The sequence below is a fragment of the Neofelis nebulosa genome, chromosome 4 (genome assembly GCF_028018385.1).
Source record: "Neofelis nebulosa isolate mNeoNeb1 chromosome 4, mNeoNeb1.pri, whole genome shotgun sequence".
NCBI classification, from domain to species: domain Eukaryota; kingdom Metazoa; phylum Chordata; class Mammalia; order Carnivora; family Felidae; genus Neofelis; species Neofelis nebulosa.
The window spans coordinates 87,965,416-87,992,714 of NC_080785.1; the positions used below are offsets into that span (position 1 = coordinate 87,965,416).

Genomic DNA, 27,299 nt, shown 5'->3' on the forward strand with positions numbered 1-27,299 from the left:
TGGATTAGCTCCCTGGGCCTCCCTGTTCTTTTTGGCCCCTATTCCTATTTGCCTCTGGAATTCTTTATTATGCTGGTAAACCAGTAGAACCTATATTCTTCACTTGATGTTTACCATCTGTGCTTGATTGTCATGCAGAACAGTGGCGATTATGTACATTACAAAATGCACTTTCAGACCAACTTTACTGTAAATTTTATTAAATTAAATCCTGTTCAGATACGCTTACTCTTGAAGTTTGGTGCACTTCTGGTGAGATCATCTGATTGCATCTTTAAAAATACTAAAATGAACGTTGTTAGTTATCGTATTGGCTACCTCATGCTTTATATCTTCTCAGCTCACCTTTCATGCCAGCTGCCATGGTAAGAACCAGCTCCCCGCAAACGTAATTCGACAGACAGTGCCTTAACTCTGCTGCTCTACCTGCTTCTTGCTTTGTGCCCAGAGCCCTTGGGAAATTCTGTTTGCTACCTACATGCGTGCCACCTGGAAGCATGGCTGGAAAGGATTCCCAGTAGCATAAGCCATGACCAACCAGGGGCCAAGGAGCTGAAGGATAAATACTCTTCTTTCCATCCCTTAAGTGGATTATTCTGAGGGCACGCTGCATGCAGCTCAAATCCCACAGTGGTTACAAACTGGATTGGGTTCCTTACAGTGGTAGACTCTTCTTCCTGTTTCATGCTGCCCACTCCCTCACGCCAGCCCTCAGGGCTAAAGTGATCCTGGCCCCTGAAATTATTTCTTGTCTTGGTTTGGGTTTTCCCCCCAAAGTAGAGTCTGAGGCAAGTATTTGAATGAAATTAGTTTATTTGAGGGATGATGCTAGGAAATACTATTAGATGAGTATTTAAGCAGAGATCTGAAAGAAGGGAGGGAGCAAGCACATGGCTGTGGGGAAAGCACATTTCTGGCTGTGACCACAGCCAGCACAAAGGTCCTGAGGCCAGAGTGTACTTGATGGATTTGCTGATCAAGGACAGTGAGGAGGTTAAAAGGGGAGAAGAAAAAAAAAAGGATAGTGAGGTCAGTGAGGCTGAATGAAAAGGGGCAAATCAGTAGGAACTAAGGCCAGAGGAAAACGGGGCCAAAGTACAGACAGATCATGGAGACCCTTATGAGATCTTCGTTCGGTTAAGAGTTTAGAAATGATGTAACCAGAAAGCACTGTAGAATCTATTATAATGTTTTGCCCTTTGAACAGTTATTTTGGAAAGCCTTATTTTATTTGTCCATGAATGACCTGATAAGCCATTCAATTATAAAATGTGGTTTGCCTGGAGGTGTTGTTTAACACTCTGTTGCTTATGGGATTTTTCCATTGTAAGTGAGACAAACTGTCACATCTTTCCTATGAACAATACAGGGTTCTTTGGTCCACATATTTTACAGCACAGTTTTTATCAATAGTGCTTCTCTTGTTGGCTGTGGCCATGGCAGAGTTAATGTTTTGTTTGGAAAAGAGGGAAAAAAGAGATGCCTGGCAGTCAGTAGAACATGTGACTTCTGATCTCAGGGTCATGAATTCAAGGCCCATGTTGGGTCAAGCTTACTTGAAAAAAAAAAAAAAAAGAAGAAGAAGAAGATAGGGAGCCTGAGTGGCTCAGGTGGTTGAGCTTCTGACTTTGGCTCAGGTCATGATCTGACTGTTCATGGGTTTGAGCCCTGCATCGGGCTTTGTTCCATCAGCTCAGAGCCTGGAGCCTGCTTCGGATTCTATATCTCTCTTTCTCTCTTTCTCTTTCTCTGTCCCTTCCCCACTCACACTCTGTGTCTCTCTCAAAAATAAACAAACATTAAAAAAATAATAAATAAAAAAGATTTAGGGAAAGAAAAGAATTAAAGGGCCTAGCTCCCCCCTTCACCCTCCCCTGCGGAATTGCATTTGCCCCAAGGCACAGTAGATTCCCCCTGGGCAGCTATTGGGGTGTCCACATGTGTTGGCCACTGAGACTCTCCTGGGGTCCCCTGCGTCATTATAGATAGTTGAGTGCTGTGGATGTTCCCTGGAGCTGTGCTTTGGTTCAAGAGCTCCAGTAACCAGAGCTGCTTCAGAACCATGCCCTACTGGCCTTTACCAACCTTGTCAGTCTTTAAAGTTTGGTGCACCTCTAGTGAAGTTAAATGATCACATCTTTAAAAATACTAGAATTTTCACAGCATGTGTCTTCACCAGGTTCTTTTGCCCACTCTATCCTCCCCATGCCATGCCTATCCCTATGCTTTTATTTTTTTTTCAATTTTCAATTTATTTAAGCTAAAAAGACAGAACAGTTCACTTATTTCTCCCATTCTCCACCCCAACCCCCCACCTCTTGTAACTGCTAATTTGTTCTCTGTATCTATGCGCATGTTTCTTTTTCTCTCTTTCCAAGAGTCCACACATAACAGATACCATACAGTGTCTTTTTCTGACTGATTTCACTTAACACAACGCCCTCAAGGTCCATCCAAGTTGTCACTTTTGATCTTGCTGTCTCTACTTTCTGTGATATCTACATCCTGCCTGGATCCGTCTTGCCCTTCAGTGATGCCCTCCCAGTCTCCCCTGAGATCGGTATTCTCTAACTTCTTAAGACAACTGTAAGTACTTCATGGAATCATGGGATTTCATGACTGAAAGTGATTGTGGAAATGATCTGATTCTGTAGTTTGTTTTTTTTTTTTAATAGCAAGGCACTAAAGCCTTGAAAGCTTCATCCTTTCTAGTTGACACTAGAGCTGATGTCTCTAGAATCCTGATCCAGAGTGCATCATATCACACCATGAAAGCACATGGTGTGTTATTGAGAGAAATTCCTTTTCCACGATTACTCTTATGATTATGCTGATTATATTAGTTAAGTGTCTGGGCTGCCCTAAAGAAGGGAAAGATTCGTGTAGGAAGATAGTTTCTGTCCTTGAAAATCCTCCCATTTTAAAATCAAGTGAATTTAGCTGATAGCTGGTTATCAAATTCACTGCCAAAAAATCCAAATGTGAGGTGATTCTTTACTTTTGCAATGAGTAGGATCCTCTACATGTCCCCTTAAAAGGTGGGGGTTTTTTTGTTCCCCAAATTGGAATATATAGACTTTTAGGACAAGAGATAAAATAGCCAAATGTCAACTTATACTACTTTATTTACTTAGTTATACATACTTCGTATAAATTAATAAGGAAAATAGTTTTTTTCTCATTGTCACATTTCACAAAACATTTCTATTTTTCTTAAGTATTGTTGGCACCAATGTTTTTCTTATTCCTAGAACCCCCCCTTTTTTTTTTCTTTTTGAGTGATCAAGCAGATTCCCAAAGCTCCTGAGCTTTACCTCTGTCCCAGTTATTAGAAGTATAGTTCTTTCGGGGCACCTGGGTGGCTCAGTCGGTTAAGCCGCCGACTTCGGCTCAGGTCATGATCTCATGGTTCGTGAGTTCGAGCCCCGCGTCGGGCTCTGTGCTGACAGCTCAGAGCCTGGAGCCCGTTTCAGATTCTGTGTCTCCCTCTCTCTCTGACCCTCCCCTGCTCATGCTCTGTCTCTCTCTGTCTCAAAAATAAATAAACGTTAAAAAAAATTAAAAAAAAAAAAAGAAGTATAGTTCTTTCGAACTGGTGTATGATCGTCTCACTGGGATTTTTGTTTGTTTTGTTTTTTATATATTTATTTATTCTTGAGTGAGAGAGTGCGAGCAGGGGAGGGGCAGAGAGAGAGGGAGACACAGAATCTGAAGCAGGCTTCAGGCTCTGTGCTGCACAGAGCCCAATGTGGGGTTCGAACCCACAAGCCATGAGATCATGACCTGAGCCGCAGTCAGACGCCCAACCGACTAAGCCACCCAGGTGCCGCAGTGTCACTGGAATTTTTATCCCAAGCTGTAAGTACCATTGACCAAACAGTATTTGATTTTCATTTGTTCTGTCCTTGTATATTTCAGATCCCACATAATAACTCACTGTCTTGCTTTCTCAGTAATCTTTAAAAAGCATGTTTATAGAGATATCCAGTCCTTGCAATTGTGAGGCCATATCCCAGGAATTGTTTTACATTCTTTCCCTTAAAATAAAAATGTTTACTTATTTATTTTTGAGAGAGAAAGAGCGGGAGTGGGAGAGGGGCAGAGAGAGAGAGGGTGAGAGAAAATCCCAAGCAGGCCCTGGCCTGTCAGTGCAGAGCCCATCACGGGGCTTGATCCCCAGGAACCGTGAGGTCATGACCTGAACCGAAATCAAGAGTCAGACACTTAACCTAGCCAACTGAGCCACCCAGGCGCCCTACCTGAGACTTTTTGGGTTTTGGGGGTTTTTTTTTGTTTGGTTTTTTTGTTTTTGTTGTTGTTGTTTTTCCTAAGCAATGCTATCAGGTTAGTTACTTAAATAGTGAAAACTGGCACTGATTCAATTCCAGGTTGCTGTGCTGTCTCCAAGTTGTATGTTATTTTTCAAAATAAAGTCATTGAAAAAGCATCAGAGAATAGTTAAGTCTTTATAAGAACTCAGATATAAGACAACTCCTTCTTCTCTGAGGTTTAGTCTTAGGGGAGGGGAACTTTTGGCCTAAATGTAGATATCTGTGGTAATCCCATTGTAGCCTGTGTCCAAGGACTTCCCTTTTAATTGCTATCTTTTAGGACATTTGCTACAATGTGACACTGAGGAAGTAAGTGGGTCTTTATCAGGGCAGTTCCAGTACCTTTCCCAAGGGAAGCCAAGCCCCTGTCCTCTTAATAGGCACTCTCAACTGTAACATGTTCATGCTTCAGAAATATCTTTACATTTTCATACACAAGCAGTATTTGCCAGTGTGCTGCAGAATTGGAGTGATAGAGAATTGAGTTGTGTTTGCTTAGACTTAGAAACTCAGAGGGCCTATGAAGCTGTGCCAAGTGGCTGAGGAGTGGGCAAGAACTTGTTCCTCACTTGTTCGTGAATGCGTATTGCTTTCTCTTTCATGAGGTTTTCTTTATCTGTTGTGGGTTTTAAGAACTGTCAATGTAAATTTTAAGAAAATTACTTTTCCTGGTTGAATAGCTAATACAACAGGTAACGTGTTTATATTTTCCAAGTTCAGACGTACATGGAGAAGATCATGAATGACATTCTCATCTTCTTACTAAAAGCCTCCTTTCCTTTGTAGGATCAAAGTGTTTAACTTTGTTGGTTGAAATCCATCCTGTTAACAATGTGAAGGTTCTAAAAGCTGTGGATAGCTATATTTGGGTGCAGGTAAGCGAGCATGTCCATTTACCACTCATCTCACTAATCAGAAGGTGTGAAACCTAGAGGCAGTGGTGCTTACCAAGTGTTTTCACACCCATTATCACATTCAATCCTCAAAGCAATCTGGTAGATGGGTATGGTTGGAATTATCAGCTCACCTTTTGCAAACACGGAAATCAAAACTCAAACCTAGTTCCTCTGTCTCTGTTATGTCATGGTTTATAATGTTTTTACATGATAAAATACTCTCAACACACATTTAAGGTAAGTTTAAAGAAAAGTTTGTTTGGTGTATTCATATAGTTGACAGAGTACACATGATTAAATGGCTAAATCACTGAATTTGTCAGCTCCATGAAATGGTACAGAAGCACTGTAGGTACAGTGTGGATGGACCAGATCTAGTCAACATTCATTACAAGCACATTCTGAATTTGTGAGTTGTCCTACTCACTAAAATCTATTTGTGACATCAAAGTCAATACTCTTGGTGCCGTCACAGTTATCTACAGACATGTGCAAAGTGGTGAAAAATTTGTCACTCAGCTGAGGTTGAACAACGAGACACTGCCTTCTTGACTGAGTTCTTATCCTATAAATGAATGTCATTTTTATGATCTATTTAGCGCCATGATTTTCACATTTTTGAGCTTTTTGTTGGTGATTTCACTGTTTCAAATGTCCCCCATGCATAGTGCTAAAGTGCTGGCTACTGTCCCTAAGCTCAAGAAGGCTGCCATATGCTTTATAGAGAGAATATGTGGGTTAGGTTAGCTTCATTAGACCATGAGTGCTGTTGACCATGAGTTTAATGCTAATGGATCAACAATATATATTAAATGTGTTTTATAAAAACAGGAATACACACGAAACAAAATTATGTATTAATTCGTTGACAAAAATGTTGTGACCAGGCAGGAGCCTGTCCTTGTATGTCCCCTAGGAGTAATGGTTCAGCATTCAGTATACGGTGTTTGTGGTGACTCCATGCGATCTGACTACCACAGATGACAGTGGACTGTACATGTTCATGCAGTGCTGTAGCATAACTTCCTCGTGTAACCTGAACTCTCTGCTTCTCGTTGCTCCCCCCCCACCCCTGCCTACTCCCAGCCTCAAGCCACTGGGTCTCCCTCTTGCAATGTGTCAGGAGAGGGACCTCTCTCCCATCCCCACCCCCCCAGGTCCTTCACTGGGGGCCACTGCCTGTTTCCAGCTCCTAGGCTTTATTCCTCCTCCGTCAGGAAGCTGCTATGTTTACACTGTCATCAGTACAGGGGTGACTATGGGGCAGACCACACTTCCCTTTTTTGGTCTGTTCTTGGCTTCCTTAGCATGTCCACTCAGGGCTGAGTAGGCACTGGAGATACTAATGAAGGATTAGGGCAGCTAAAGGGAATTAGAGCACAGGAGGGAAAGGATTTTTATAAGTATGTAGTTGCACAGCATTGTGAATGTATTAACGACTACTGAACTGTATACTTTAAAACAGTTAAAAAGGTGATTTTTCTGTTATGCAAATTTTATCTTAATTAAAAGCAATTAATAGTACATGATGCATGACTGCATCCATGGGCCAAAGGGGAAGTCCCCACCCAAATGAGGTAAAACTCGTACTTGTCTTGAGGACCCATCTCTGTGCCTAGCCCTGCTCCCTGCTCCTCATTCTTACGCTTCTGGAGGGAGAAAATCCTCCAAACCTCCATCCAGGACAACGCCCCCACCTCCCTTTCTCCCTCCTTCTCCCCTTTAGAGAAATGCCATTCATTGTCCACTGAATTTGGTCTTGCCCTGAAATCTGTCTCCCTTTCCTTACCAAAACATTCATGGTGATCTCTGATAGTACATTTCCCCAAGTCTGTATGTGCAGCCTTGACCTCCTTCACAGAGAAACTTGAGCAGGACAGTAGTGGTTAGGGTTTGGATCCCAACCCGGTACCTTTGGAGAATCACCTACCAGCATGACCTGCATCTTCCAAATGGCTCCAGATATCCACCTATAGTGCATATCTTCCAACTGAGTATTAATAATCAGAGTCTAGCTCCGTATCTGTGAAGATAAATAGTTCCCTAATACGATGTAATCTATATAGATCTCTACTCAAACTGCAAGAAAACAAAAACCTTGCATGCTTTTATAGAGCTGTGTCTAAAACCTGTCTGTCTGTCTCTTTTTATTTTTGAGAATGAGCACACATGCAAGCAGGGGAGGGGCAGAGGAAGAGAGAGAGAGAGAATCTCAAGCAGGCTCCGTGCCCAGCACAGAGCCTGACACGGGAGCTCAGTCTCAGACTGTGAAGTCATGACCTGAGCTGAAATCAAGAGGCAGATGCTCAACTGACTGAGCCCCCCCAGGTGCCCTGAAGTCTATTTATATTCTCATTTCTAGGCCTTGCTCTAAGGCTGCCTCATAATAGAAAGGAAAACCACCACCACCTAAATGGAACTTTTAAAATCATGTTCTCACTGATTGCGGCACAAACACCAGGCAAAGGCTTAGAACTTGTCAGCATCATACTCCAGGTCACAGCCCTAGGCAAGTATGCCTTGGCCACCTCTGTAGTCCCAAGGGAGGCTGAATCATCTTCTCTAGGAATATTTCCTTGTTTTGAGGCACCGAGTGTTGGCTCTTCCACTATCTGTATGGTGTCACTCAGCTTTGCTTCTCCTCAACCCCAGGACAGGCAGTTTCCTGTTTGAGGTGCACAATTTCACAAATCAGGACATAGTAAGTTCTACATTACTTTCATAGCTGAATTCTACAGTACTATTTTATAATTTTGAAGATTTGCCATGAAAAATGGTGTATCGTTAATGTTCTGTTTTTCAATTCTAAAAAGGAAACTTGACTATGGACAATTAAAAAAATTTTGCCAGTTCTAGGGGTGCCTGGGTGGCTCAGTTGATTAGGTGTCCGACTTCGGCTCAGGTCATGATCTCACCTTTGGTGAGTTCCAGCCCCGCATCGAACTCTCAGCTGAGAGCTCGGAGCCTGGAGCCTGCTTCAGATTCTGTGTCTTCCTCTCTCCCTGACCCTCCTCTGCTTGTGCTCTTTCTCTCAAAAGTAAACAAATAAACTTAAAAAAAAATTGCCAGTTCTATTTTCATTTTGTCATCATGAAAAGTTAGAACACCAGGTAATACATTTTGTCAAAAATGTTCCTAGTCTTTAGAAAGGCTGCCGATTATAAAATAAGGACATAAAAAGGCTATGTTCTTTCATAATGCTTTGAACTGTGGAGGGAAACAACAAAATTCACAGGTGGATCCTATCTAGTAAGCTGTTTTTCATGTTACAAAATGAAACTGCTGATTTATAGTCACCCTTTTGATGATGAAAGAATTAAGTCACTGGAGTCATCCCAGGGCCCCTTTTCCCTCATTATCACTGCTGATGACATCAGGCTGTTTCTGGCTGGCTGCTTTGTCCTGTGGGCTGACCCATATGGGAGAGCATAGAGAAGGAGAAGTAGGGTGGATGGAGCCTTTTCTTCCCAACGGCAGTCATTCTATTATTTGAGGCTTGCAAATCCTCTACCACATGCCACATCGTGACTCACTCTTCTGCATTGGAAAGTCCCGTGTTACGTTGTGCTTTGTCTTTTGGATGTGGGACTTTGGAAGTTGTAGGAGAGCCTACATTTACTTGGTTGTCAAATTAAATACTACATTTAATTGCACAACAGATGTATTGACCCCTTTTTTGTGTGCTTGCAAAACAGAACTTTCTGTACTGATGTTTATATTGTTTCTGATTAGCTTCAGAATCACGTTCCAAAATAGGAAACACCATCTCTAGAAATAAGCTTATACTTTAGCCTTACTGTTTAAATGAATTATGTTGGCCTGCCATCAATTTCCCCCTGGAAAACTGAGCTCCTGAAAGTGTTTCTTTTTCCTCCTTGCTTCCATTTGTAATGTGTGTCTGTAAACTATTCGGTGGTTCCCAGTACCTTCTAGGCTGTGTAGTAGTACAGTGATCAAACACTTTTGGAATATTTGTGTAAGCAAGGTAGTCTTTGCTTATGATTTTGGTTCATTTCCTTTTTATAGTTTCTCTACCCCCATGTGGAAAGTCACCCCCTTCCAGAGAACCATCTGTTACTGGTTTCAGAAGAGAAATGTAAGTGTATCTTTAGATGATATATACAAACTTCATGAAGGGCACATCTCCTAGTGAAGTATGGGACTTGACTGAATCTTCTAGATGTTCACTCACCAGTGCTGAAGGTCCAACTGACCTTTGATGTTCATTTCAGATCTAGCACTCCTGTGGAAGGGCTTTTCCTTTTCGCCCCACTTGTCCCCTTAGGCTCTGCTCTGTTTCCCATCCCAGGAATGATGGGCTCCTATATGCATGGATTTCCATGTTTGTCACATGGTAGAGTGTAGAACAGTTGTGGAGGTCACTTTTACCTTCTTTAGTTCATCCTTCTTCAGGGTATCTGTCACCTTGGATGGAGAAGGAGGAAGGTATTAGAAGCCAGTAGAATTTGATAGTAGAATTTGAGGACACATACTTGGTCACATTCTACCTGAAATAAGATTGGGACATCCTCTAATGAAGTTTTTTTCACTTTGGATGGGGAGGGTAGCAGAGAAGGGACAAAATCCACTCGTGGATCTTACCTAGTAAGCCATCTTTCATGTTATAAAATGAAATTGCTGATTGATAATGGGAAGAACAGGCCTGGGGGTGTTAGGTTCATGTTCGCTTTCTATACTCTTGACCAATTATCTGTCTCCCATTTTTGTACCTAGTCTGGCAGAAGGTTAAGTATGGCTAATTCTAGATTGCTTCCTGAGAGAAAGGGACCATCCACAAATCTACCTAAATTGCTGAGAGTTCTCTTATTGTGAAACTGATCCCTGTAAAAATACCCCCCAATATCTTGTATAATGAGTTTTCTCCCCATTATTTTCGTATGATATTTTCATATGATATTTGGAAATTGGAGATAAACCCTGCCAAAGGAACCCCTGTTAGCTCCAAATAAGACTGATGGTGCAGGGGAGGCCAACATTTGAGGGAACCCAGGGGAGCAGAAGGGTTAAATGTCTCATCCATTGTTGCCATTGAGGAGCAGAGTAAATGCTAGATTTGCAATGGACTATGGAGAGAGGCTGGAGAAAGGTGGGTTTTGTTTTGCACTTATATTATGAAATTGCTCTCTGTGATAATACTATTTTTCCAGCCAGTTGATTCATCTGCATTGCTTTTATAAATAAACGTTCACCACTGTTAGGTGTAAAAAGGTGCTCATAATTTTCATAAAGGTTAAACTGTCTTTCTTTTGTTTATCTTTTTAAAGATATCGAAAAGTTTCATATCCAAGTCATCCAAGAAGATGGAAGTAGAGTGGTAAATATTTGAAATTTCTCTTGCTTCACAGTTTTTTCCCACAGAGTGACATTTCTAGACTGTTAAGGGTAGAGTAATGTTATAGACACAGACCATTTCTTTATTCGACGTCTTTCAGATGACAGACTTGCTGTTGTAACATGTGAAATAATGTGAGATCTATGAAGGAGTTAATTATCTCCTTTATCTTGACCTCACTGTCCAATCTCAGTCTCCTGAGATAACTCATGACAGCCTGTGTGACTCTTCCCACACCTTTACCTTGCTCATACAAACGTACACATATGCAGGAATTCAGTTGTTTTTACCAAAAGAGAATCTATTAATTTGCCATTTTTGTTTTTGCTTTTTACTTAGTATATCAGGGCTATCCCCGTAGGTTTTTAATTAGGAATGTAAACTTTTCCACTAATTTTTATGCATACATAGAATAAATGGGATCATAACATATATGCTGGGGGATAATACAGTTCAATTTTTTTTTCCTTTTTTCTTTTTCTTTTTTTTCTTTTTTTTTTTTTTTTGCTTGTATGCTACTTCTCCCTTGTGTTTTCTCCTCCAACTTTTGTCTACAACCTATTATGTGTCCTTTCATGCTGTTCTTCATACGTGTATATATCTCATCCCCACCCCTGACACACCCAGAGGTTTGTTTATTATCCACTCCTTCCTCCTACAACTTTGTGGCATTACCTACAAGTCAACCTGAATATGTCAATTCATTCTTTTTAGAAACACATAATAGTCCCCGGCGTGGATGTACGCAACTTCAATCATTCTCCCATGGATGGCCACTTTTTTTTTTTTGAGTAAATAAATATCTTTTATTTATTTATTTTTTCAATATATGAAATTTATTGTCAAATTGCCTTCCATACAACACCCAGTGCTCATCCCAAAAGGTGCCCTCCTCAATACCCATCACCCACCCTCCCCTCCCTCCCACCCCCCCATCAACCCTCAGTTTGTTCTCAGTTTTTAAGAGTCTCTTATGCTTTGGCTCTCTCCCACTCTAACCTCTTTTTTTTTTTTTTTCCTCTTCCTCCCCCATGGGTTTCCGTTAAGTTTCTCAGGATCCACATAAGAGTGAAAACATGTGGTATCTGTCTTTCTCTGTATGGCTTATTTCACTTAGCATCACACTCTCCAGTTCCATCCACGTTGCTACAAAGGGCCATATTTCGTTCTTTCTCATTGCCACGTAGTATTCCATTGTGTATATAAACCACAATTTCTTCATCCATTCATCAGTTGATGGACATTTAGGCTCTTTCCATAATTTGGGTATTGTTGAGAGTGCTGCTATAAACATTGGGGTACAAGTGCCCCTATGCATCAGTACTCCTGTATCCCTTGGGTAAATTCCTAGCAGTGCTATTGCTGGGTCATAGGGTAGGTCTATTTTTAATTTTCTGAGGAACCTCCACACTGTTTTCCAGAGTGGCTGCACCAATTTGCATTCCCACCAACAGTGCAAGAGGGTTCCCGTTTCTCCACATCCTCGCCAGCATCTATAGTCTCCTGATTTGTTCATTTTGGCCACTCTGACTGGCGTGAGGTGATATCTGAGTGTGGTTTTGATTTGTATTTCCCTGATGAGGAGTGACGTTGAGCATCTTTTCATGTGCCTGTTGGCCATCTGGATGTCTTCTTTAGAGAAGTGTCTATTCATTTTTCTGCCCATTTCTTCACTGGGTTATTTGTTTTTCGGGTGTGGAGTTTGGTGAGCTCTGTATAGATTTTGGATACTAGCCCTTTGTCTGATATGTCATTTGCAAATATCTTTTCCCATTCCGTTGGTTGCCTTTTAGTTGTCTTGGTTGTTTCTTTTTATCTTCATAAGGTCCCAGTAATTCATTTTTGCTTTTAATTCCCTTGCCTTTGGGGATGTGTCGAGTAAGAGATTGCTACGGCTGAGGTCAGAGAGGTCTTTTCCTGCTTTCTCCTCTAAGGTTTTGATGGTTTCCTGTCTCACATTCAGGTCCTTTATCCATTTTGAGTTTATTTTTGTGAATGGTGTGAGAAAGTGGTCTAGTTTCAACCTTCTGCATGTTGCTGTCCAGTTCTCCTAGCACCATTTGTTAAAGAGACTGTCTTTTTTCCATTGGATGTTCTTTCCTGCTTTGTCAAAGATGAGTTGGCCATACGTTTGTGGGCTTAGTTCTGGGGTTTCTATTCTATTCCATTGGTCTATGTGTCTGTTTTTGTACCAATACCATGCTGTCTTGATGATTACAGCTTTGTAGTAGAGGCTAAAGTCTGGGATTGTGATGCCTCCTGCTTTGGTCTTCTTCTTCAAAATTACTTTGGCTATTCGGGGCCTTTTGTGGTTCCATATGAATTTTAGGATTGCTTGTTCTAGTTTCGAGAAGAATGCTGGTCCAATTTTGATTGGGATTGCATTGAATGTGTAGATAGCTTTGGGTGGTATTGACATTTTAACAATATTTATTCTTCCAATCCATGAGCAGGGAATGTCTTTCCATTTCTTTATATCTTCTTCAATTACCTTCATAAGCTTTCTATAGCTTTCACATACAAATCTTTTACATCCTTGGTTAGATTTATTCCTAGGTATTTTATGCTTCTTGGTGCAATTGTGAATGGGATCCGTTTCTTTATTTGTCTTTCTGTTGCTTCATTGTTAGTGTATAAGAATGCAACTGATTTCTGTACATTGATTTAGTATCCTGCAACTTTGCTGAATTCATGTATCAGTTCTAGCAGACTTTTGGTGGAGTCTATCAGATTTTCCATGTATAGTATCATGTCATCTGCAAAAAGTGAAAGCTTGACTTCATCTTTGCCAATTTTGATGCCTTTGATTTCCTTTTGTTGTCTGATTGCTGATGCTAGAACTTCCAACACTATGTTAAACAATAGCAGTGAGAGTGGGCATCCCTGTCGTGTTCCTGATCTCAGGGAAAAAGCTCTCAGTTTTTCCCCATTGAGGATGATGTTAGCTGTGGGCTTTTCATAAATGGCTTTTATGATGTTAAGTGTGTTCCTTCTATCCCGACTTTCTCGAGGGTTTTTATTAAGAAAGGGTGCTGGATTTTGTCAAAGGCCTTTTCTGCATCGATTGACAGGATCATATGGTTCTTTTCTTTTATTAATGTGATGTATCACGTTGATTGATTTGAGAATATTGAACCAGCCCTGCATCCCAGGAATGAATCCCACTTGATCATGGTGAATAATTCTTTTTATATGCTGTTGAATTCGATTTGCTAGTATCTTAGAATTTTTGCATCCATATTCATCAGGGATATTGGCCTGTAGTTCTCTTTTTTTACTGGGTCTCTGGTTTAGGAATCAAAGTAATACTGGCTTCATAGAATGAGTCTGGAAGTTTTCCTTCCCTTTCTATTTCTTGGAATAGCTTGAGAAGGATAGGTATTATCTCTGCTTTAAACGTCTGGTAGAACTCCCCTGGGAAGCCATCTGGTCCTGGACTCTTATTTGTTGGGAGATTTTTGATAACCGATTCAATCTCTTCGCTGGTTATGGGTCTGTTCAAGCTTTCTATTTCCTCCTGATTGAGTTTTGGAAGAGTGTGGGTGTTTAGGAATTTGTCCATTTCTTCCAGGTTGTCCAATTTGTTGGCATATAATTTTTCATAGTATTCCCTGATAATTGTTTGTATTTCTGAGGGATTGGTTGTAAAATTCCATTTTCATTCATGATTTTATCTATTTGGGTCATCTCCCTTTTCTTTTTGAGAAGCCTGGCTAGAGGTTTGTCAATTTTGTTTATTTTTTCAAAAAACCAACTCTTGGTTTCGTTGATCTGCTCTACAGTTTTTTTAGATTCTATATTGTTTATTTCTGCTCTGATCTTTATTATTTCTCTTCTTCTGCTGGGTTTAGGCTGCCTTTGCTGTTCTGCTTCTATTTCCTTTAGGTGTGCTGTTAGATTTTTGTATTTGGGATTTTTCTTGTTTCTTGAGATAGGCCTGGATTGCAATGTATTTTCCTCTCAGGACTGCCTTCACTGCATCCCAAAGCCGTTTGGATTGTTGTATTTTCATTTTCGTTTGTTTCCATATATTTTTAAATTTCTTCTCTAATTGCCTGGTTGACCCACTCATTCTTTAGTAGGGTGTTCTTTAACCTCCATGCTTTTGGAGGTTTTCCAGACTTTTTCCTGTGGTTGATTTCAAGCTTCATAGCATTGTGGTCTGAAAGTATGCATGGTATAATTTCAATTCTTGTATACTTATGAAGGGCTGTTTTGTGACCCAGTATATGATCTATCTTGGAGAATGTTCCATGTGCACTCGAGAAGAAAGTATATTCTGTTGCTTTAGGATGCAGAGTTCTAAATATATCTGTCAAGTCCATCTGATCCAATGTATCATTCAGGGCCCTTGTTTCTTTATTGACCATGTGTCTAGATGATCTATCCATTTCTGTAAGTGGAGTGTTAAAGTCCCCTGCTATTACCACATTCTTATCAATAAGGTTGCTTATGTTTATGAGTAATTGTTTTATATATCTAGGGGCTCCCGTATTCGGCACGTAGACATTTATAATTGTTAGCTCTTCCTGATGGATAGACCCTGTGATTATTATATAATGCCCTTCTTCATCTCTTGTTACAGCCTTTAATTTAAAGTCTAGTTTGTCTGATATAAGTATGGCTACTCCAGCTTTCTTTTGGCTTCCAGTAGCATGATAAATAGTTCTCCATCCCCTCACTCTCAATCTAAAGGTGTCCTCAGGTCTAAAATGAGTCTCTTGTAGACAGCAAATAGATGGGTCTTGTTTTTTAATCCATTCTGATACCCTATGTCTTTTGGTTGGCGCATTTAGTCCATTTACATTCAATGTTATTATAGAAAGATACAGGTTTAGAGTCATTGTGATGTCTGTATGTTTCATGCTTGTAGCGATGTCTCTGGTACTTTGTCTCACAGGACCCCCCCCTTAGGATCTCTTGTAGGGCTGGTTTAGTGGTGACAACTTCCCTCAGTTTTTGTTTGTTTGGGAAGACCTTTATCTCTCCTTCTATTCTAAATGACAGACTTGCTGGATAAAGGACTCTCGGCTGCATATTTTTTTCTGTTCATCACATTGAAGATCTCCTGCCATGCCTTTCTGGCCTGCCAAGTTTCAAAAGAGAGATCAGTCACGAGTCTTATAGGTCTCCCTTTATATGTTAGGGCACGTTTATCCCTTGCTGCTTTCAGAATTTTCTCTTTATCCTTGTATTTTGCCAGTTTCACTATGATATGTTGTGCAGAAGATCGATTCAAGTTACGTCTGAAGGGAGTTCTCTGTGCCTCTTGGATTTCAATGCCTTTTTCCTTCCCCAGTTCAGGGAAGTTCTCAGCTACTATTTCTTCAAGTACACCTTTCAGCACCTTTCCCTCTCTCTTCCTCCTCTGGGATACCAATTATGCATATATTATTTCTTTTTAGTGCATCACTTAGTTCTCTAATTTTCCCCTCATACTCCTGGATTTTTTTATCTCTCTTTTTCTCAGCTTCCTCTTTTTCCATAATTTTATCTTCTAGTTCACCTATTCTCTCCTCTGCCTCTTGAATCCGAGCAGTGGTCGTTTCCATTTTATTTTGCATATCGTTTATAGCGTTTTTCAGCTCCTCCTGACTATTCCTTAGTCCCTTGATCGCTGTAGCAATAGATTCTCTGCTGTCCTCTATACTGTTTTCAAGTCCAGTGATTAATTTTATGACTATTATTCTAAATTCACTTTCTATTATATTATTTAAATCCTTTTTGATCAGTTCATTAGCTGTTGTTATTTCCTGGAGATTCTTTTGAGGGGAATTTTTCCGTTTGGTCATTTTGGATAGTCCCTGGAGTGGTGCGGACCTGCAGGGCACTTCCCCTGTGCTGTAGTGTATAACTGGAGTTGGTGGGCGTGGCCACAATCAGACCTGATGTCTGCCCCCAGCCCACCGCTGGGGCCACAGTCAGACTGGTGTGTGCCTTCTCTTCCCCTCTCCTAGGGGCGGGATTCACTGTGGGGTGGCTGTGGCCCGTCTGGGCTACTTGCACACTGCCAGGCTTGTGGTGCTGGTGATCTGGCATATTAGCTGGGGTGGGTAGGCAAGGTGCACAGGGGCAGGAGGGGCAGGCTTAGCTCGCTTCTCCTTTGGTGATCCACTTCAGGAGGGGCCCTGTGGCAGTGGGAGGGAGTCAGACCCGCTGCCGGAGGGGTGGCTCCACAGAAGCACAGTGTTGGGTGTTTGCGCAGATCGAGCAAGTTCCCTGGCAGGAGCTGGTTCCCTTTGGGATTTTGGCTGGGGGATGGGCGGGGGAGATGGCGCTGGCGAGCGCCTTTGTTCCTCGCCAAACTGAGCTCTGTTGGATGGCCACTTTTTCAAAATCTGTTTTAGGGGCGCCTGGGTGGCTTGGTCGGTTAAGCGTCCGACTTCGGCTCAGGTCATGATCTTGCGGTCTGTGAGTTCGAGCCCTGCGTTGGGCTCTGTGCTGACACCTCAGAGCCTGGAACCTGTTTCAGATTCTGTGTCTCCCTCTCTCTGACCCTTCCCTGTTCATGCTCTGTCTCTCCATGTCTCAAAAATAAATATACATATAAAAAAAATAAAAAAATATATATGGTATAAAACGTTTTTTTAAAATCTGTTTTATAAATCATCTCAAATGTTTTTTATAGCCATATATATATATATATATATATATATATATATATATATATATATATGGTACACATATTTCTTTGGGTTAAATCCTCAGGGAGGGATAATTGGGTTGATGGATGTATGCATTTAATATATTTCAACAGATTTTGCTAAGATTGCTTTCCAAAACACCTTGTAACAATTCACAGTTTTACAAGCAATGTGTAAGAGAATGCTTTCCCTCTACCCATACCAATCATAGCCACATTTGCCTTTTATTTATTATTTTTATTTTTTTACGTTTATTTTGAGAGAGAGAGTGCAAGCAGGCGAGGGGCAGAGAGAGAGGGAGAGAGAGAATCCCAAGCAGGCTCAATGCTGATAGGCTCAATGCAGAGCCTGATGTGGGGCCCGAGCCCAGGAACCAGGAGATCATGACCTGAGCTGAAATCAAGATCAGATGGCTAACCAACTGAGCCACCCAGGTGCACCTGCATTTGCCTTTTAAAAAAATTTCCAGGGGTACCTGGGTGGGTCAGTTGGTTGAGCATCAGACTTCTGCTTAGGTCATGATCTTGTGGTTCATGAGTTCGAACCCCACATCAGGCTTGCTGCTGTCAGCCTGTCAGCACAGAGCCCACTTCAAATCTTCTGTCCCTCTCTCTGTGCCCCTCCCCTGTTGCACTGTCTCAAAAATAAATAAAGATTTAAAAAAAATTTTTCCAATTTGATGGGTTTAAGTTGATATCATTATTTTAATTTGTATTTCCCTTAATGTTACTGGCTATGTGAATTTGTTTTTCTGAAAATTGCCTAATTATATCCTTGTCTGTGTTTTTATTGACTTGTCTTTTTCTTGACAATTAATGTAACATAATAATATATTATTGGTATTAGAAATTATTTCCTTCAATATTTAAATAGTCTTCATCAAAATAATCTTCTCTGAAGATTTTGATTTTAAAGTTATATGAACAACATTGAAATGAAAAATGTCATTTATTAATTATGTATCTATGATTCAAATCTCAACTCAAGAGGCTGGCTGGAAAATGACTAGAAAGTAGTCAGAGACAACCATAGAAAGTGGTTGGAGCTCTGGGCCACCCGTGGCATGGATGACAGGGCACGGACAGGGCTAGTGGTCAGAAAAGAGACCAGAAAGGAAAGATGAAGGTAGAATCTGAAAGCCAGCAATGTGAGTTTAGAGGAGAGCATCCTCTAGGATTTGCAGGTCAGTGAAATAAACAAGACTAGAAGTGGGTATAGACAGAGGACTGGCTGGTTAGAAGAGGGGCTGAGAGGGGCGCCTGGGTGGCGCAGTCGGTTAAGCGTCCGACTTCAGCCAGGTCACGATCTCGCGGTCCGTTGAGTTCGAGCCCCGCGTCAGGCTCTGGGCCGATGGCTCGGAGCCTGGAGCCTGTTTCCGATTCTGTGTCTCCCTCTCTCTCTGCCCCTCCCCCGTTCATGCTCTGTCTCTCTCTGTCCCAAAAATAAATAAAAAATGTTGAAAAAAAAAAATTAAAAAAAAAAAAAAAAAAAAAAAAAAAGAAGAGGGGCTGAGAACCACGAGAGACACTGCAGAGTGAGGGCCTCTGTCAGCAGCCAACACAGTATGGCCTCAGCACTCCATCCTTTTGTGCCCTTCTGTGAAGCATCATTGCCCTTATTCTTTAAAGGCTTGGATGACAGCGTCTTAAGGCACTGTGCAGTTCCATGCATTCATCACATCCTGCAATAGGTAGGCAGTGTTGTAATTATCCCCCTGTTTACAGAGAATACAGCCAAGGCTCACAGAGGTGAGGTAACTCCAGAGAGGGGCAAAATTGAGATGTGAACTTGGGTTGCCACACTCTGATGATCATTTTCTTGCCAGTATATTCCTCTGTGAGTCCCCAAATCTCTCCTAATTTAACAAATTTCAGAAAAAATGGAAATAAGATGGGCTCCCCAAATTTAAGAATCTTGTTGAAAATATAAAGGTGTTGAAGGGGAGTGCATACTCATTGGGGTAGACTTATAGGAGTAGTTAAATGTAACTGTAATAGAAATATGCCAAAGTACAAGGATGTGGAGAAAGGAGAACTGTCTTGCACTGTTGGTGGAATGCAAACTGGTGCAGCCACTCTGGAAAACAGTGTGGAGGTTCCTCAAAAAATTAAAAATAGACCTACCCTATGACCCAGCAGTAGCACTGCTAGGAATTTACCCAAGGGATACAGGAGCGCTGATTCAAAGGGGCACATGCACCCCAATGTTTACAGCAGTGCTATCAACAATAGCCAAATTATGGAAAGAGCCCAGAAGTCCATCAACTGATGAATGGATTAAGAAGATGTGGTGTGTATACATACACATATACACGCACACAGGAATACAATTTGGTGATGAAAAAGAATGCAATCTTGCCATTTGCAACAATGTGGATGGAACTGGAGGGTATTATGCTAAGCAAAATAAGGCAGAGAAAGACAGATATCACATGGTTTCACTCATGTGGAATCTGAGGAACTTAACAGATAGGGGAAGGTAGGAAAAATAAGATAAAAACACAGAGGGAGGCAAACCATAGGAGACTCTTAAATACAGAGAACAAATTGAGGGTTGATGGGGGTGGAGAAAATGGGTGATGGGCATTAAGGAGGGCACTTGTTGGGATGAGCACTGGGTATTGTATGAAAGGAATGAATCACTGGATTCTACTCCTGAAGCCAAGACCACACTCTGTGTTAACTAACTTGAAAATTAAAAATTAAAAAAAAAAAAAAAGAAATATGCCAGAGTACCATGAAATACAGAGGTAGTGAGTTTTGCCTTGGTTTTGGGGACAGGTGAAGGAGGGCTTTGTACAGGAGGCAGTGCCTAATTTAGGCCTTGAAGGATGTGTAGTAAAGTATTGCTTGAAGGATGGGCAGTATCACCATACTCATTGTGGAAGAGATAAAGGTAAGAAGCATGGCATGAATACTTTATGGCCGATCTGGGATTGTTGCCCAATACCCCTCACCCCTAGGCCTGAGTTCTTTCCTTGGCCTCACAGCTGCTGCCTTTGGTAGTAAAGTCCTTTTGTCTGCAGATACCTGAGTGGATTAGGTGCAGAATGGGAAACTCTGAACCTTCTGTTAGCCTAGGTATTGATTTGTGGTAGGTGTGGCCTTGCCTTCAACATCCCTGGCCTATCTGGCAAACTAGGGACAAGAGTAATATTGCTTATTATAAAATGGTTGGAAAGAGTAAGTAATGAAATAGTGCCTTAAATCTTTTCTGGAAAGGCTTTCCATGTATATGTGTTGGGGATCAGGGACTGCGAAAAATAAACCATGGCAATATCTGTATGTATTATAAAGATAGAATATGCAGAATAATAATGAAATCCAGATATAGTCTCCTTTAAAATAGTTACTTATTTCTAAAATCTCTTTGCCTCTTTAGGTAATTAAAGACTCTGGTCATCTCCCGAGAGAGAGAGTAGCTGAGGATTTTGTTTGGGCTCAATGGGATATGTCAGAGCAGAGATTATACTACATTGACCTAAAGGTAAAAATGAGTCCACTGGCCTCCTTTCACAGGAACATTTTAATTTTGACATTATCATTGTTATAATTACTGCATTTTCATTAATGGGGAAGTCAATGAAGGTTTATTAAAAACGTGAAAAGGTTTTCATCACTGTTTGCTTCTTGGTTGCTTCCTTTTCACTCTCCCTCGCTCTTTTTCTTTTTTTTACTAGTGTTTTTATTGTTTTTTTAAATTGTGATTTGTCATTTATCCTGTTTTTTCTTCTAGAAATCAAGGAGTATTTTAAAATGCCTCCAGTTTTCTGCTGATGAGAAGTTTAACTTAATGGTAAGTCTAGAGAATGATGGGACTATAGGAAATTTTATAACGCATGGCCTCCTTTTAAAGAGAGCTGTTATCAGAAAGAGCATCTTAGACTTCTTGTTGCATTAGTCACTTGTATGAGCAAGTAGCACATTTCTTGCCTCTTAAGGCTTCAACTCTATAATATATACAATTAATATAAGTGATTAGAAGAGCACATAGGAAATTTCTGCTAACTGAATGTCTCTCATTAAAGAAACAAGTATATAAGTGAGGTCTAGTAGAAGGTAATAGGAATTATCTATAGTAGATAGCTTTAAATAATTACAAATCATTTGACCCCAAAAGACTTGTGAGGATAGTGAATTTGAGTATGGAGTAAAATGTCAATGAGAGTGTATAGTCTGATTAGTAAAAATCTAGCATCACTCTTGGCAAAGCCATTTGGAATGCTAGTCTCATGAGGAGGAATTATAAGTATCTTTTACCTGTGATGGATAGAATGTTATTCTTCTTCCCTAGGATTAATATTGGTGTCTAATATAGATTGATATCATACTGTTACAAGAATTTCATTTACTCCTCCTGCCTTTTTTTTTTTTAAACTCATTCTCCTTCTAAAGACACCCAGTCTTTCCCTCTGTACATGGTCATCTGTGTCTTGTAAAAGTCTACCCCTACTGACTGGCTTATTATATAACCTATTTATGATACTCAGATCCAAGGCAAAGTTTGCCAAGTATTAGCCCTTTAAGAAATAAATATACACCAAGCTTGTGATTGTATGTAAACGCCAGAATATTTCCAGTGGACTTCCTGTGCTGTGGATTTAGGAGATAATCTCTGAAGATAATGATGGTTAAATAAATAGGTTCTTCATCAAAAGGCAAGCACAGCATTGTCAGACTTGCTCTGGGCTCAGAACTATCAACGCTTAATGTTGTTTTTTGGTTTATTTTCTCATGATTTTTTTGACAGTTTGAAGCACCCTTGGATATAACATTAAGTGACTCAGGATTTAAGTAAGTTATTCATAGTTTACAACTAATTTTTATAGACACTTGTGGGCAGAATGTTTATACTTATATTTAATCTGTGGTATACAGATAAAAGGACAGTTCAGTATTCCGTGTGTGTGTGTGTGTGTGTGTGTATGTGTGTGTGTGTGTGTGTGTGTGTGTGATTTTTTAGATTTCTGTCCTCTATAGGGAACATAAACGACTTTATCAAGCACAAACACAGGGTTTTTCATGTAAAGTCAATCATATTGATTTTTGTAGCCACTTATTTCTGTAGGATGTTTCCATTTATTTTGATCTGTGGAAGTGCTCTTCTCCCTGTGATTCAATAAAAGGATTTGATGAATCAGGGAGGGCTGCATTTAGAATCCAACATCAAAACCCTTTCGTTGTTGCCATCAAAGAGGATTGTAGCTCAGTTTTATCTGTTGTGTTGCTAGTTGTTTTCCTTTTTACACAAAAGGTGAGCTTTTTTCCCCCCAGACTATTTACACATAGTAAAAACATGAACACTTTTTTTTTTTTTAATTTTTTTTTTTTCAACGTTTTTTATTTATTTTTGGGACAGAGAGAGACAGAGCATGAACGGGGGAGGGGCAGAGAGAGAGGGAGACACAGAATCGGAAACAGGCTCCAGGCTCCGAGCCCTCAGCCCAGAGCCTGACGCGGGGCTCGAACTCACGGACCGCGAGATCGTGACCTGGCTGAAGTCGGACGCTTAACCGACTGCGCCACCCAGGCGCCCCAAAACATGAACACTTTTGAAAAAATAGGCAGAAGCCCACTAGTGCACAGAAGAAATGAAAGTTGTCTTGAATTAGACTACTGATAACCCTAAACTGTTCTATATTTCAGTAGCTTTATTTCATCACATAGGAACACTCAGTTGTACTTATTTTGAAACAGTATATGCAGCACTCTTATTAGAAAAAAGTTACATCACTTTCAACTTCTGTTTTTATGTATTTTTTTTCTCTATTGCCAGGACCATGCCATTTCTGTATGGTAGGTTTTTTTTTTCTTTTTTAAATGTTTGTTTATTTTTGAGAGAGAGGCAGAGCGTGAGTGGGGGAGGGGCAGAGAGAGAGAGGGAGACACAGAATCCGATGTCTGGTCCGAAGACACAGAATCTCATCAGCACAGAGCCTGATGAGGCATTTGAACCCAGGAACTGTGAGATCATGACCTGAGCTGAAGTCGGACAGTTAACTGACCCACCCAGGTGCCTCCTGGGTTTCTTTGTTTTTTAAAGAACTTTTTTTTCTTTTAATTTTATTTTTTATTTTTGTAAATTTACATCCAAATTAACTAGCATATAGTGCAACAATGATTTCAGGAGTAGATTCCTTAGTGCCCCTTACCCATTTAGCCCATCCCCCCTCCCACAACCCCTTCAGTAACCCTCAGTTTGTTCTCCATATTTGAGTCTCTTCTGTTTTGTCCCCCTCCCTGTTTTTATATTATTTTTGTTTCCCTTCCCTCATGTTCATCTGTTTTGTCTCTTAAAGTCCTCATATGAGTGAAGTCATATGATATTTGTCTTTCACTGACTGACAAATTTCACTTAGCATAATACCCCCCAGTTCCATCCATGTAGTTGCAAATGGCAAGATTTCATTCTTTTCGATTGCTGAGTAATACTCCGTTGTATACATATACCACATCTTCTTTATCCATTCATCCATCAATGGACATTTGGGCTCTTTCCAAAGTTTGGCTATTGTCGATAGTGCTGCTATAAACATGGGGATGCATGTGCCCCTTGGAAACAGCACACCTGTATCCCTTGGATAAATACCTGGTAGTGCAATTGCTGGGTCGTAAGGTAGTTCTATTTTTAATTTTTGGAGGAACTTCCATACTGTTTTCCAGAGTGGCTGCACCAGCTTGCATTCCCAGTTTTATAGAACTTTTAAACAAAAAGGCCCACATTATCTACTTAAATTTCTCAGGAACAAGTCTCTACCTTGGTGGGTATGTTATAGCAGTTACTATCCTTTATGAGGGAACTTTATTTTTTATTTTTATTTATTTATTTTTAATTTTTTAACTTTTATTTATTTTTGAGACAGAGAGAGACAAAACATGAATGGGGGAGGGTCAGAGAGAGGGAGACACAGAATCTGAAACAGGCTCCAGGCTCTGAGCCGTCAGCACAGAGCCCGACGCGGGGCTCGAACCCACGAACCGCGAGATCATGACCTGGGCCGAAGTCGGCCGCTCAACCGACTGAGCCACCCAGGCGCCCCTATTTTTTATTTTTAAAAAATTCTTCCTATTAAGGGTGTCTGGGTGGCTCAGTCAGTTAAGCATCAACTCTTGATTTCAGCTCAGGTCACAATATCATGGTTTGTGGGATCAAGCCTTGCATCAGGCTCTGGGCTGACAGTGTAGAGCCTGCTGGGGATTCTCTAACTCTCTTTGCCCATCTCTCCCTCCCTTCTTCCTCCCTCTCTCATAAATAAATAAATAAATAAATAAATAAATAAATAAGAAAGCAAATAAATATAAAGCAATTAAAAGATTCTTATTCAAGTGTAGTTGACACACAATGTTATGTTAGTTTCAAGTTTACAACATAGTCCATTATTCAATGCTCCCTGCGTTAAGTGAAAGAGGAAACTAGTTTTTTTTTAAGTTTATTTATTTATTTTGAGGGAGAGAGAGAGAGCAGGGGAGGGGCGGAGAAAAGAGGGAGAGAATCCCACACAGGTTCCACACTGCCAACTACAGAGCCTAACATGGGGTTTGAACTCACAAACTCTGAGATCATGACCTGAGCCAAAACCAAGAGTCTGTTGCTTAACTAACTGAGCCACGCAGGCACCCCAAGAGAACTAATTTTTAAAGGCATTCACAGTTTCTTATGCTTTATGTTTTTAGACTTGTAAACTTTGGATGTGATGATCTTCAAGACCAAGAGAACTTATCGAAACACCTGACCCTGTGCGTTTTTACCAACCATACAGGTAGAACCAGGATTATATTTATCAATTTATTCAATTATACTTGAGTTCTACAAAAAATTTAGTCATTGTTTAGATATATGGATCCTTAAAATATAATAGAGTCACAGTCTTACATAAGTGATCCTATGGATATTTATACAGTGTATCAAATTATCTTCTCCACTCCAATTTTATACATCTGTTGTCTGCATAAAGGAAGCCACAGTCAGCAGGGTTATTTTTTTGTACTTTTTAATAGAGGGGATGGATTCGTATGTAATCAATATACATTTTCTCACCTGTTCCGTCTTTTAACAAATGTCATACAATTATGAGGATGCTTTTTGTGTCAGGCCTACTAATATATTTGGACTCTAAACCTATGTACCAGGCTGCTTTAAGAGCCATTCTAGAACTTACTGAGCTAGCAATCAAAGCTTGACATAAAGTTATTAGTGTACTGTAAGCCTCTACAAAGTCAACACTAATAACTAAATTTGATAGCCATTTTTAATACCCTAGCTTGAGTAGACATTTACCACTGAGTTAAGTAGCACTTGGAATAAAACTGTATTCCTTTAAAACCAGATTATGTGCTATTCACTAAGCCAATGTTTATGGAGACTTACCGTATGCTAGGTATTGGAGAAATGATGATGAGAAAAAATGACCTAATTTTCATTAGTAAAATCCACTATTTGAATTTTAGACATTAAATAAGTGCACACAGAGTATTTCAATAGAATCTTGATAAACTGTAGGAATTAGGAAGTCATGAGAGTGTATGATAGAAGGTACTAATATCTTCAAATATGTTCTAGTTCAGCTAGTCTGTCCCTGTGCTCTTACCCTCCAGCACGTTCTGTCTTAGTCCTGAAAAGTGTCTGCTTTCCCACCTCACTCTTTCTTAGTCTCTCCCAGTTTTTTCTGTTCATCCCAGGTCTCAGGCACAAAGTCCCTCCATAAACCAGTCTTGAGAGTTTAGGAAGGCAGGGATATTTCATGTGAGACTTGGAGGGTGTAAATGAGCTAAGAACAGTGTGACTGAAGTAGAGGGAGCAAGGGGAGAGAACTGTGGTGGAGAGGTGGCTTGAGCCAGGTTATGTAGGGCCTTGCAGACCATGAACGACTTCATATTTTTATCCTGAGTCTAAAGTCATTAAAGGTTTTTTTTTCTTCTTTTGACATTTTATTTTGAGAATGCCCAAACATTACAGAAAGTCTCAAGGACAGAATGAACATTCATGTACCTTTTACTTAATTGTATCATTTACAGTATTTGCTTGATCACTCTCCCCAAACACAGGTACCATTTTCTTCCTTTTGACTAAGCCATTCAAAAGTAAGTTGCAGACATCCTGACAGTTTACCAGTACATTATTTAGCATGTATCTCCTTAGGTTAAGGACACTCTTTAACATAACCTCAGTTCCATTATCAATGAAAAAAATGAATTACACTAATCAGTAATAATTTCATATTCAAATTTCCATAATTATTTCAGAAAAGTTCTACATGTGTTTAGATTTCTATATATGTTTGTATATGTGTTATATATTTGTGTGTATGTATAAAAATGAATATATGTTGTGTGCATAATTTTTAAAGTCAGGATCCCATCAAGATTTGTTATTATATTTGGTTATGTCTTTGTAGTCTCTTTTAATGTAGACCACTCCCCTCCTCCTATCCTCTGTCCCCACCCCCTGTTTTTTTTGTATTTTTTTTCCCCTACAACATTGATATTTTGAAGTGTCCAGACCAGTTACCCTGCATTCTGGATTTGTCTGTTTCCTTGTGGAAGTATTTAACTTCTTCCTCTGTCTTCCACATTCCCTGTATGTTGATAATTAGACTGAAAGGCATCATTACACATAAGTTAAAATTTTTTCGTAAGAATACTTCACGGGTAATATTGTGAAATTTACTCGCACCAGATCAGGAGGCACATAATGTCAGGATGTCCTACTACTTGTGATGCTAAGTTTGGTCATTTGGTCACGTGGTAACCACTGCCTGTCTCCCTTAAAAGGTACATTTTAATCTTTGCAGGAGTAACCTGTGAGCTATTGTAGTATCATGTGACTGCCTTAGTCCCCAACAGCTTTTTACTTGGCACTCCTTGATGCTCCTTCACTGAATGTTGTGGTTTTTAAGTTTTTATTTATTTATTTTAAGAGAGAGAGAGAGAGAGAGAGAGAGAATTCCAAGCAGGCTCTGCACTGTCAGCATAGAGCCCAACGTGGGGCCTGAACTCACATACCATGAGATCAGGACCTAAGCCAAAGTCGGACACGTAACCGACTGAGCCACTTAGGTGCCCCTTCACTGAAGTGT

At 40.3% G+C, this 27,299-nt stretch overlaps 1 protein-coding gene across 18 annotated transcripts in view; it reads left to right on the top strand.

The window, feature by feature from the left end:
- GSAP (gamma-secretase activating protein) overlaps window positions 1-27,299 on the top strand; it is a 259,405-nt gene that overhangs the window by 132,415 nt on the left and 99,691 nt on the right. For all 18 annotated transcript variants that reach the window (XR_009260539.1, XR_009260538.1, XR_009260540.1 and 15 more), the window contains 7 exons: window positions 5,118-5,206; window positions 9,254-9,323; window positions 10,513-10,562; window positions 20,606-20,710; window positions 20,960-21,019; window positions 21,974-22,017; window positions 24,898-24,983. Coding sequence is in view for 15 of the 18 variants with exons in the window: in XM_058725310.1 (XP_058581293.1) it covers window positions 5,118-5,206; window positions 9,254-9,323; window positions 10,513-10,562; window positions 20,606-20,710; window positions 20,960-21,019; window positions 21,974-22,017; window positions 24,898-24,983 (504 nt within the window). In the remaining 3 variants the exon portion in view is untranslated. The remainder of the gene's footprint in view (window positions 1-5,117; window positions 5,207-9,253; window positions 9,324-10,512; window positions 10,563-20,605; window positions 20,711-20,959; window positions 21,020-21,973; window positions 22,018-24,897; window positions 24,984-27,299) is intronic.